At 44.9% G+C, this 13291-nt stretch overlaps 1 protein-coding gene across 2 annotated transcripts in view; it reads right to left on the bottom strand.

Annotated features, from left to right (window-relative positions):
- Positions 1 to 13291, bottom strand: part of KCNMA1 (potassium calcium-activated channel subfamily M alpha 1) — a 735999-nt gene that overhangs the window by 118598 nt on the left and 604110 nt on the right. For both annotated transcript variants that reach the window (XM_061197119.1, XM_061197100.1), the window contains exon 18: positions 10078 to 10154. In XM_061197119.1, coding sequence (XP_061053102.1) covers positions 10078 to 10154 — 77 coding nt within the window. The remainder of the gene's footprint in view (positions 1 to 10077; positions 10155 to 13291) is intronic.

The raw sequence follows: 13291 nt of genomic DNA, 5'->3' as shown, positions 1-13291 counted from the left end.
AATGTAACCAACATTTTTTCCCCTGGCACAATTAATACAGGAGGACAAAATATACACACAGCCAATCAATTAATTGCTTATTGCGTACAATAAATGGTTTTTGCAAGATGCAAAAATATCTAGTATGTAGGCTTTCTAATTTCCATCCATTTCTGGGCATTAGGCAGAGGCTGGGACAAGCTTTCATCCAATTAGATATGAAACGATTATGTGTTAATATAGAATCTGAGGATGCCTCTGCTGAACTTCCCCAGAGTGAGTTTACATGATGCCCACAGGAATTTAAATTTACTCTTGACAGAGCAAATACCCAAATCTGTCCATATAAGAAATGCAGCTCCTCAAGGCTAACGCTGCCTATTTGACATTAAAGGCAGTTCACAAATAAGAAATCACCCAAAGCATATGAGATGTTGGTCTATTGCAATGCATTTAGCTACTCATGGGTGTATTTTCTGCTTGAAGCTGAGAGAATCTGAAAATCGCATCTGCTCTTCTCTCCCCCCGCCAAAAATTCAGAAAGTTATCGGGCTATTGGTTAACCATATTTTTTTCTTATATAGAAAATATCGGCCAAAAATAGATGAAAAATTACAAAACATGAAATGAGAGCATAGATCCCACATAAAATATCTTACTAAGATCTGCGCGAGGCACTGAGAGTTCCTCTCAAGCTAATATCATAGGTTCTGCACTGCCTGGGAATCCAACTTGAGTGCTAATGTACAGAACTTGTTGGACATCACTGTAATAGTTCTCAAGGCCCTGCGCCTTCACCCTTCAAGCCAATCTATATTTCAGTACAAGAGAAGCTTTTTGTACCTCATTTTGATGCTACAGCAGGCAAACATCTTGGTTTATCCTTAGCATGAACCTGCCTGCTCCTTTTGCAAGATGGGAGAAGAATTCATGTTTATTCCAAGCATCACAGCCAAATAGTCAGCTGAACTGGAGAGGTGTTATTCCCTGTGCCCACACCTTCCATTGTGAAAGTCATTTTTCCCCCATCGTTTTTTTTTCTTAGTGGAGAAATGGTTGCACTCTTACTTTAAAATATGGCTAGTGGTTTTGAATGTTACAGTCACCAGGAAGAGGGGTTTAAATCTCTCCAATGGGTCAAGTCCTGTTCTAAGACCTTTATGACGTGCCATACAGTCTATTTGTCAAGCAGGGGTAACATTATGATTGTGAGGAACAGGCACTGGGGCAGATGAATGAGAGATCCCTTCAGCAGCAACTCCATTCCTGTAATCTTGGCTCACACTTTTAGCGACATGTTCCTTTTAGCATCCTAGCTAGTCAGTTGTTCAGATCATCATCATGCAGCCCCAGCCCTGTTCAATGCGTGGGACATCATTCCTGAGCTTAGCTTTTATGAAAAAAAGAAAAAAGAAAAAGAAAAAGTTCCACTATAGCATTTGAATCAGAAGAATTTAGAAGGCATGGTGGGATTGCCCAGACACCCCAAACAGCAGTTGTCGAAGTCGAGAAAGGCAAAACAGTCTTCAGTTGAAGACATGAAAATAAAGTTATTTTAAATGCATCCAGATCTGGTGTACAACTCGCAGACCACTTGCTTGTTTTTTCCTTCTTAGTTCTTTTACTGGAAATATTGACTTGTTATTTATACAGAGGAGGGAAACGAAGATGATTTTTTGTTTCGCTGTAGATAAATTGTTTTGAAAAAAATTTAATCAAATGCTGTAGCAGAAGAGAAGCCCATCAAACTCTGAAATGCTATGCTTCTCATTAGCAACAGTGCCTGGTTTTCGTTTCCATACTGCCATTTTGGGTTCATATACAATAATAGACTCTGACACATTTATAGGGAAAGAAAGTTCTTATATATATACCGTCTTTAAGGACAAGGGGAGGGAGGATGGGGGTGGAATAACTTTCAAAATGATTTTGTCAGAGGTAAGCCCATCATAATGGGTGATTGAAACCTCCTACTTGATAAGGGTTCAGGAGGAAACACAACTTCAAACCAGTGCCTCTCTGGGACTGTTTGCAATTGTTATTGTTGGCTCTTCTGGAGACCATGCATTGTTCTAAAATTTCATAGTGTTAGCATGCAGGAACAAGCTGAAATTGGTAATCAAAGCAGCAAAAAAAAACCATTTGCTATAAGAAGATTAAATGTTAATTGTAAGCACTCACATTCCAAAGCAGTATATGCATAAAAAAGAAAACATGCTATTTCTCTTCATTCCTTCCCAGTCATCAGTTTTACAGTCACACCAAATCCAAAATAGAAATCTCAGAAGACAAACAAGCACCACAAAAAGGAAAAAAAAAAAAAAAAAAAAAAAAATCAGCAAGAATGATGGATGAGAGGCTCAAAGACAGGACAGAAACAGTTAAAAATGATTGAGCCCCACACATTGACAAACCTTTGTGAATTATTACAATGTCTAGACCAAGGTGCCACCAACTGCGAGGTTGGCTCTTTTGCTTTACTTCTGGAATAGTCCATTTTCACTGAGCCCCTAGCGGGTGTCTTCACCTATATACTTCTGGGTCCACTTTCTTAAAAGGTAAGGCCCGTTCTGACCTCCCATCTGGTGGCTGTGATCCATCAGGCTTGAAGGATGTGTGTCCCAGCCAGGAAGAGCCTTCCTCTGGGCCATTTTATGAGTCACGAATAAGCTCTTTAACTAAAAATGGATGAGGATTTGCCTCTCTGGTGGTAGCTGTTCCAGGAGAAGTGGATACTCTGTGTGTAAAATTATACTCTCAAGTTGTAAAATAGAATTATATCAAAATTAAGTCGTGGACCTCCGACTTCAAAAAATACCATCCCTCATCCCCCCTCGACGCTCTCTGCTTCCTAATCCTTCAGTTTTGTTTCAGTCAATTGTGGATATCCAGAACCACCGGTATTTTATTTCCATGTCTCCATGATTGTTTCCTTTTCTAGAGCTGATGTAGGTTCGAAGGTTAATTTCAGATATCGGAGTGCCACTTAAAACTCCCAAGGAAGGTTAGGTTTCAAGGAGCAATTTTGAAAGTTTCAGTATTTATTTAAAACAGAAGTAATTTTCCTATCTACTCCCTGGCCACATAAAGTGCCCTCTCTCCTCTGGTGTTTGCTGATTTTCTTTTTTATCGAGTCACCCAATGCTCTCTTCCTCAATCTCAATCCTCAGAAAAGGGAGTTTTCCCCAGGATCTCAATGGTAATGCTAAGTAGATCTGTGAGGACATCTAGTGGATCTGTGTGGAAGAGCAGCTAGTTAACAGAGCACCTGAACTAGCTGGGAGAGGACGCTGTGTGCCTCTTAAGAATTGAAACGTGCAGCGTCATTTCAATTCAATGGCTTCTCCCAATCCACAGCAGATGTTTGGGAAAGAGCGGAGATGAAGGTGAGAGAGGTTCTAGGACATGGTGCTAGGTTGGTCAAAAGTGGCAACTTGCAAGCACATCGGCTCTGCAGCCACGGCCCGCAGAGCAGGACCACTTCAGCACCAGCTGGCTGGGTCTCCTTAAAGCCCTGCTGTAGCTTCCTGAGACAGGGAACAGAAAAGAGTGTGTCTCCGAGAGGCGTTAAGGCTGCAGCGACTTGTCATTCCATCTTAGTACTCTTGGAACTTTACGCTCAATTAATTGCCCCCATTGGCCAACTCAACTCGGAGAAAGCAGAAACAGAAGCCTCTGCAGACTCAGTTTTCTCCTTGGCCCACATCCTCAGGTTCTTGTTCTTGGACTGGCGCCACAGATGCAAAGAGGTTATGCAGTTGCCAAGAGTTAGACCCTGGGTCTCACCTTTCTCCTCCAAGAGCTCTGTCCTAGCAGTTTTACAGTTTGAGAAAAAGCTTTTATGTGCTTGCCTTCCCCACGCTGAAGTGGATATTCATCCAATGTTTCCATTATGACTTCCTAGTGCTATTTGTAGAGACAAAATAAAAGCATTTCCCTCATGGACTTCATCAAAGCCATTTATTGGAAGACTGAGAACTGGAGGATTTCTCAGACGTCCTCTTGGACAACTTTTCTTATATATTCAAAGGTCTCAATCATGAGAAAGAAAACCTGTAGAGAAGGGGCTGCTGGAGGTGTAGCTTAGTTACTGCTCTTTCCTTGTGTCAAACTGACAATCGGCTGTCAAGCTCAGGTTCTCTGCTGGTTAGCCCTTCGGAGCCAAGCCTGGAATGGAAGAGGGAGCTGGACTCCATCCTGCTCTCAGCTCCATCTGTCTCCTGCACCAGCAACCAAATTGTCAGCCAATTTCCAATTGTAGAATCTTAATTTCCAGGGTGGGTTGGGAGGGGCAGGAAAAGCAGTGCTGAACTGAAAAGCTCAGGTGGCATTTCCCAACTGCTGGGGAAAAAATATTTTAGGTTTCAAATGGAGCAATTCAAGGCAAGACCGGGGCAGGAGAAAAAGAACCCTGCCATTCAATTCACAGACACTTGTCAGATTGCAACTTCCTGTTTAAAATCAACCCAGTGAACGAAGGATTATTTCCAAGCCTTAACTCTGGAGCTGCTCTTCATATTCTCGGCAGCAATAAAATTTTAAGTTAAAATATCCATGGAAGAAAAAGTCCACCGAGGTGAAAGGTGAAGGCATTTGTCTGATGGGACAGTGGGAATCCAAGAGCATTCTTTCAAGTCCTATAAATGAGGAATGATGTCATCACTTAGCAAAATTCCTCTGATTAGCTGCTGGAGGAAGGAGAAAGACCTTTCAGGTGGTTTTCCAAGAACGGAAAGAAGGGAAAGAAAAAGCTGGTTAATGTCAGCGGCAGAGAGCACACCAAACTAGCTGATCCTCCCTCAATACCATATTGTGGCTGGAGAAGACAGAGGAATTTGGCACGAGAGTTGTTTGTTGATTGACATCACGGTTTCCCTCCAGTTCTGAAAGATCATTAGATACAGTAGGCAGCTCTGCAGGTAGGAAAGTGGTTCATGCCCTCAAGTCATTTTTCAAGGTGTTCTGCAGATAAAGGGAGCCACGGAGTCAATTTGGGCAGAATTTTGCTCTGAACCGAAGAAGGTCATTGTTTTGTTTTGTTGGTACATTGAGCATTCCATACCCTCAAACTGTGAAGACTAGCCCAAACCAGATGACCAACTTGCCTCTTCTTCTGCAAAGGAGCAGGAGAGGACCAGGTGTGGAGACATCTCCTGCAAACTCCAGAGCCGTTGGACTGGTCTACAGGTTGGGTCTCTTGTAGGTGAGTGAAGACGGATGCTCATCGCTGGTGCCGCTGAAAGCAGCACTGCTCTAAGTCACACACAGAAATACTGGCCTACAAGCTCCTTGTCAATTGCCACATCTTGCTGGGAGAGATGGTCCTATTCCTGGAGTAATTGAGGTGCTCAGAGACTTATATTTACTCATTCTGGCTTCTACATAGCTCATTAGTGAAATGGAACGTTCTCTTCAAGCCATCTTTTCTTCCTTAAACAAGTAAATGGATCTTGCAAGATGCCTAACACCCATAGAGGAACTAGGTATGTCCTAGTGGGTATTACTGAGGGAGAAATTTTATTTTAAAGCAAGGTGCTTCATAGACTATAGGAAATAATTACCACTGTAGAAATACTTGTCTCCAGTAAGGCAATTTAGATACTTACAGTCCCAAAGCTGGGTGTCCAATTAATTCTCTCTCAAGCACTTTCTCGTATAGAGAGGCACATATGGTGTAATAAATACATCACTCTCTCTATAAAATATCTCCACGCTTATATATAAAAATGTACATTTTTACATATAAAGTACTGGTACATATCATATATATCACAACACGGGAATATATATGTAGCATATGTGTTTCCTTCAGGATAGGGATTCAAGCTTAACAGCAGAGGAGACCAAGTATAATTTATCAAAGGCAAGCATGACAATGAACCCCAATCGACGAAGCATCTAGAGCTAGTGGTAATTAGCTCAGCTGACTCAGTGTCCCCTAAAGGTCCTGAGACAAGGCCTTCAAGAGAAACACTGTTGTTAAGGTCTTATTTTCAAGTGGAAAAATAAGACAGCGCCAGAAGCTGGTAAGAGGCTGGCGGGGGTTGGGTGGGGGGGAGGCAAGTGGATGAACAGAGAGGGGTTCCCTGCTCGCAGCGTTCTCCAGCTCCAGGCTACTCTGCGGACCGAGTTGGGGCATGATGTCACTGCTACATGCAACATAAATACCAAAAGAAAAAAGAAACTGCAACTGTACAGAAAATAAAAGAAGTATCTCTTCTAGAGAAAGACAGGGGGAACTGGACTCCGGGCTGCTGGGAACCCGTTTTACTCACAATATATCACTACCAGTGTGCAGTTAAAATAGAGTAGGGGCAGTATTCCAAGGCAGCAAAGAGAAAGAAAATAAATCAAAAATATGTCAATGATTAGAAGTTAAAGAAAATTCCTTCAAACACAGCAATTTGTACATGACTTGTCCCCTAGGAGTCCACCTTTTGGCAAATATTTAGAGGCTGGGGGAGAAAATGTAAATCATTAGACTGGGTTTGTTATACAGAAAGAAAATAGGTAAATAGTAGATTCTAGAACTTGCTCCTTGGCCAGACAGCTGAGTTTGACTCTCCTCCTTGATGGAGAACTATGAAGAAATGGGAAAAAATGCAAAAGTTAAACTATACTACCAGAGAATTTCCAAAAATGGAGTGCACACACTTGATATTTCTCCAGATAGTATGACGCGAGATGTTTAAGGCTGTTGAATGAAGGTGAATGGGGAGGTTGGGGGCTGGGTGGAGGGTTATTTGGAAAGGGAAAAGCCAGGTTGGGAGGGGAGGGTTAGAAAACCGTAGATAAAGACCACTGATGTCATCAGCTCTGCCCTCCCGGAAACTTATCATTCCAGGGTGAATTACTAATACCTGGCCTAACAGGTTCGGGCAGTTGACTATGGGTCAGCTGCCCTCTCCAACTTAGGGCACCAGGCAATGTGCATTCAAAGGCAGGAACCCCCCCACCCCGCATTATTAATAATTCTAGCTCTGCTTCTAACAAAAGTTTCTTTGCAACCAAAATCTATCTTCGCCAATTTCCTAACCTGCCTGGTATGCCCTAGGACGTTCATGTTTAATCATTCGTTTTATTCGAACCACAATTTACACATCCACATCCGCAACCCGTCCTCTGTAACACAGTCTATGACCTTTTAATGAGGAAGAATGATATCTGGACAATTCTGATTGTTATCAAACATTAACCTCACAGCTGAGGGCCTCTATGAGACAAGGAGCCCAAGGAGGGGAGAGGGGTGCAGAGAGAGAGAGCAAGACCCTGTCACACTGGCTTGGCTTTGCAGAGACAGTCCTTTTGTAGCAATCTGTACCGCACAGGATGGGGAGATCATTCGATTCACTAGCTGAACCAACGTTAAAGGTAATGAGGAGAGCAGAATTATTTCAGACAATTACGTGCCTCTCTCCCCAGGATGAAGTTAAAGTCAGCTGCCGTTTGCTTGCCTGGAACCAAGATGGAAAAATATCCTAGAGGCCAAATCCTCATTTCTAGGGACTTAAAAACCAGTCTGCTGGGTTCTACTATAGATAGTGCCCCGTGAGGAACATTCCAGCATCAGAGCAGGAGTCAGAGACGCTCGCTCTTCCTCCTGCCATTTCCACTCGTGCCTCCCTAGAGCCTGTTCTCTGTCCAGTCACCAGGGAGATCCTTTCAAATAAGAACTGATGATGTCATTAACTCGTTTAAACTCTTCCAATGGCTGTACTTATCATAGCACTAAAACCCCGTTTCTTCCCATGGCCCCTGCCTGCCTTTTTGACCTCGTCTCCTACCACCCTCTCCCCAATCCCACCAGCCCCACTGGCCTTCCTGCCTTACCTCGAACACCACTAACTTATCCCTACCTTTGCCCTTGCTCTTCTGTCTACCTGGACTGAGTCTCAGCTTCAGTGTCACCTCTCAAAGGAGGTCTTCCAGACCTTTCTAGCTGAAGCAGCATCCCTACAAGGTCCCTCACACCCTCAGGCAGTCTCCTCTCTCTTCAGAGCACTTGTCTCTGTCTGAAGGCATTTAATTATTTCTGTGATCATGGCTTGTCTCCATTCACTAGAGTGAAGGCTTCAGGAGGGCAGGGACTATCTCGTTCACTGCTCCATCCTTAGCACCCAGAATAGCGCCTTGCACAAAGAAGGCACTCAAATATATGTGAATGACTGATCAACACGTGAAAGTAGCCTTGTCATTTCACTGATACCCCCATGGGGCCAGGTTCTCTGGCAAATATCTGGTCAAGGGTTACTGGCCTCAATACTCTCCTACACTCCCCAACCCTCTCCACTACAAGTGTTTTCTGACATGGGTTCATCCTCTTGTATTTGTTACTCTCTCTCATGTACTTCTGCCTTGGGATGTTGTGTTCCTTCTGATGGACGTGATCTGGGTGATGCCTGGTCAGCTGAGCTGTGTTTCTGTGTTTACAGATAACTGAGCTGGGCTGGGAGCACTGCCTGGTGAGAAGGGCCTTTTGAGTTCGGAGTTTGGGGGATTGGTTGGGGAGTGAGTTTGTTCTGTGCCTTTATAGGCCCTTGGATGCTCTTCCTGGTAGGTTGTCGGAACTGGAGAGTCCTTAGGCCCCAAGAAGTTAGAGGTTCCTGTCCTGACATATGGATACTCATTTTGGTGAGGTGTCAGAGCGGGGTGGAGGGGGCCATGTGTGTTAAGTCAGTGGAGAAGGGGGAGCAAAACAGTGGACCTAAGCTGCCCCAAGCTTGGGAACCAGCCCAAGAAGATTTCTACAGAAACTGCTCTAGACCAAGAGTGTTTCTCTGGGTATTTACCCACGAGGCTGAGTGTCTCCTCCGTGCTCCAGCAGAGTGGTGTTTATGTCTCACTGATTTTGTATTTCCTGTGCTCCCCTTTATGGCTTCTGTGAAAGAAGCTCTTGCTCCGGTCAGCGTATCTCAGGAATGGTGCTCTTCTGTCTGGTGTGTGCTTGCGAAAAAGTATTTTATGGGGTGATCCTTTATAGTTGGGTTCTTACTCACCAGACCCAATTTCACCCACCTGGCCCTTCTCTCTTAGAAAAAAGACTAGGGCACAGCACCAAGAGAAGCCTTCGGGTGAGCCTGAACCCCTGTCTGTTGGATCTATGTGACTCTCAGCAATCTCATCCTCCCATGAAACTTGGAGCCTCAGTTTCCTCTTTTTGTAAAACGGGATTAATAACACCATCTGCCAATTACGCAGGGTGATGGTGAGGAACAACAAAAATAACGATCATAAAGAGCTTTGGAAACATTAAATCACCATGGGAAGGAAGGCATCACTATCGTTGTTTTCTCCAGGGTTGTGAACAAACTCCATTAGGCAATGCAACATAATGACTGCAAACCTCACTTTAAGCCCTAGTTTTTCGAGAGCTCACCATCCACCATTCCTGATTTACCATATCTTTCTCAAGAAGTCCCAGTGGCAAGTTGCTTTGTAAGGAGTCTGAGACGATATGTCAGGAGCTATCAAAGCCCAATCTAGTCTATCCCAAAGAGCGATGGTGTTTGAGGTCGGTCACTGGGGCAATGGCAAATAAAGCCCATTGGTGATGACCAAGTTCCTTCCTTGGGCCAATCTGAGGGTATCACAATTGAAAACTCTGGCCTTTGGTACCCAAACTGGCAGGAATCCCAGATGCAAAGAGAGTCAGCTCCCGTTTGGGAGACCGAATCCTCAGACCCAGTTTCCCGTCAGCCCTAGCACGGCCATCTTTCCACTTGACAGCCTCTCATCCACTGGAAATCACTATGCAAAACCACTCCCTCCTCCAGGGCCTTGGCTGCCCTCCTTCTCATACGCTGCATTTGCTCTGTTTGACTGGACACATCTACCTAGGCATCCCTTCAGAGTCAAGAAGTGGGGATTAGGCATGAGGTTCACGCCGAGGTGTTGATGGTGGTGATTTTCCATCCTCTGCTCTGATCAAGTGAGGACAGGTATTAATTTCATGTCTCTTTAAACTGCAGGGTGAAACATAAACATATTCAAGAACCTCTTGATGTTTAGTGTTTCTTTAAAAGGAAAAGGAGAAGGGAAATGAATTGGGGGAAAAAAGGAAGGAAAGAGGGAGGGAAGGGGGAAAGAAACACTACTTACGCCGTTTGCAGCCGCATTTTTTTATTCTTTTGGGATCCGTGATGTCATCATGACAGGCCTTGCAGTAAAAAAATGCCCTGGAGAAAAAGAATGGAAAAACTGACACGTTTCATAATCCACCCAAGTGAAATGAGGACCACATTTCCTCCACCATGGTGCCAAATTAATGAAACACGCCAGCACTAATTTCCTTTAATCTTCTGAAAGGTTTAGACGTTTACAGACGGAAATGTTTGTTGCGAGACCATTTATTTCAAACATAGGATTCTGCGATTTGAGTTAGTGTTTCTCTTCATAAACTTTTATTTGAAAAGGAGCTGGGAGAGAGATTGCTGACGTGACACACCACATCTGCTCGCTCCTCTTTCATTTTGGAGAACAGCTCTAAATGCCGCTCATCAGAACACATGGGCAACCAGCCCTGGGCCCTTGGCGGGAAGTTAAATACATCTCCGACATCCTCACGGTCTGGTCAAATAGGTATTAAAGGGGCACAATGATGACATTCCTCAGTCAAATAAAAATATTAGCCTACTCACTTGGAAAGCACCTTCTCTTGTCAGCCAGAGCGAGAGAGGTTGAGGAGGAAAGTGGAAAGGGAAAGTCAAAGGGGCCCTCTGTCAAATTCCTTCTGGGGTATCATAGCCCATATTTACTCCCAAATTGGCTGGACCCACTCCCATATCATCCAGGCCTGCGAACACATCATCACCGAAGGTTTTCTTCTTACTAAGGAGCACAGCTCATGTGACCCCCTGGATGGGGTGGGCAGAGGGTATTACAGGATTGGGTTGGATAGAAGGAGACCCAGAGGAAGCAACCAACAAGAAAATCCTCCCGTGACTCAAATGTTAATATATGATTACAAGGTCCATTGGCTGTGTCGGAGATATTCTGGATGAGACAAAACAAGGTCATTGGAGCATTATTTTTTTTTAAATTAATTAATTAATTTATTTATTTTTGGCTGTGTTGGGTCTTCGTTTCTGTGCAAGGGCTTTCTCTAGTTGCGGCGAACGGGGGCCATTCTTCATTGTGGTGCGCGGGCCTCTCACTGTCGCGGCCTCTCTTGTTGCGGAGCACAGGCTCCAGACGCGCAGGCTCAGTAGTTGTGGCTCACGGGCCTAGTTGCTCCACGGCATGTGGGATCTTCCCAGACCAGGGCTCGAACCCGTATCCTCTGCATTGGCAGGCAGATTCTCAACCACTGCGCCACCAGGGAAGCCCCGGAGCACTATTTAAAATGCACAGGAATAGGGACTTCCCTGGTGGCACAGTGGTTAAGAATCTGCCTGCCAGTGCAGGGGACACGGGTTCGATCCCTGGTCCGGGAAGATCCCTCATGCCGTGGAGCAACTAGGCCCGTGCGCCACAACTACTGAGCCTGCGCTCTAGAGCCCGTGCTCTGCAACAAGAGAAGCCACCGCAATGAGAAGCCCGCGCACCACAAGGAAGAGTAGCCCCCGCTCGCTGCAACTAGAGAAAGTCCGCGCCCAGCAACGAAGACCCAACGCAGCCATAAGTAAATAAATAAATACATACATTAATTAATTAATTAATTAAAAAATAGAAAATAAAATGCACAGGAATAAATGAAACAAAATAAAATGCACAGGGCCTAGAAGAACAGCACTGGGGGCCTGTGTCCTTTCAAAACTGGGGGATACTGTGATAAAATTCATTGGAACAGCCCTCTGGATAAGGGCATTAACAAAATCCTTGTCTCACCGCCTTCACCATTCCCAACATGCGACTGAATGCCGGGAATAAACACAGTCTTTCCTTGACCCGGGCTATAAAGAAATAAACACAATTCTTGACCATTTTCTTCTTGGTTCCTTTTTGTTTTTCACGGAACTTCATTTATGGCTGGCACTGGTTGGAAAGCAACATTAAGACTCTGGGATCTGGGAGAGGTCTTGCAGATCTTGCAGTCAAAGTCCCTGGGACTCAGTGTCCTCATCTGTAAACTGGGGAGGTTGTTGTGACCTGCCCAAAGTCATTCTGTCTGGACCTTGGCCGGCTCCAGGACTTCTAAATCCAAGCCCAAAGTTCTTTCCACCCTAGCAGCTCACCCACTATTTAAATGCCAGTTCTCATCCATCTTGCAAAAAATGAAAGGTAGCTGACTGCTTGTCTGAGTGACAATGTGGCTAAGAACCCAATCGGTGATGACCTGCCTTGAAAGGGGAAGGACAGGAAAGGAGGAAGTGATTTTGCTTCCACTTCCTTTGGCCATTTTCTCCCCCATTTGATGCTACACATAATAATAATTGTAACAAAAATAACAGCTAGCATTTAGAGAGCACAGATTATAGGCCAGGAGCTGTTCTAAGCATTTTATAAGCATTAACATATTTGATCCTCGAACAATCCTTTGAAGGAGATATTATTATCTCTGTTTTACAGATAAGGAAACTGAAGCACAGAGAGGTTAAGTGGCCTGCCCAAGGTCACACAGCTAAGAGTGGCAGAGCCAGGATTCAAATCCACACAGTCTAGTGCCAGAGCCCAAGATCTTAACACATCTCTACTAAAGAGGTAGTGAGAGGATGATGAGTCTGAATAGACTATTGAAAAGATAAAGTATGATTACTTCATGAATTAAAGCTGGATTCTGAAAGTGAAATATTCGAAGGGCCAGACAGGTAAAGTTAATGAGTGGTGACCTGGAGACACCACCCCCCCACCCAACTGAAGGGAGCAGAGTACCTAAGCTCCAGCTGATTTTTGCCAAGTGGCACTTCTCTGCAGGCACCTTTCTCTTCCCCATGCATCTCTGCCTCTCATGCTCACCTGGCAAAGCCCCGCCCTACTGCACACCTGCACCCAAGCAGCTGAGCATTGCTGGGGAAAGGACACACCTCTGTGCCGACTGATCTCACTTGAAATCCATGGCTGTGGATTCCGGGGGCCTTTTCACACTCTTCAGGATTCCCCCCCATCCCCCGTACCTTCTCCTCCCATGTCAATCCTCTCTGCCCTCCTCACCACTCCCTCTCCTCCCACCCCTTCTCCAAACAGCTGGTGACCTGGCCCCATGCATCATCAAGACCAGATCTGCATCCTGCAAGGCTGGCCTTCAGGATCTCCTTGTCCTCAGGTTCTCCAGTTGTTTGGCCAATGGGAGGGGACAGCAGGAGACCGGAGGGTGGTCATGAAATGGTAGTAGTGACATTTCTCTACTGAAGGATACGGCTCCTGCCAGGCAGCC

This window comes from Eubalaena glacialis, chromosome 1, assembly GCF_028564815.1.
Source record: "Eubalaena glacialis isolate mEubGla1 chromosome 1, mEubGla1.1.hap2.+ XY, whole genome shotgun sequence".
NCBI lineage: Eukaryota > Metazoa > Chordata > Mammalia > Artiodactyla > Balaenidae > Eubalaena > Eubalaena glacialis.
This window is presented reverse-complemented; position numbering and strand designations above follow the sequence as displayed.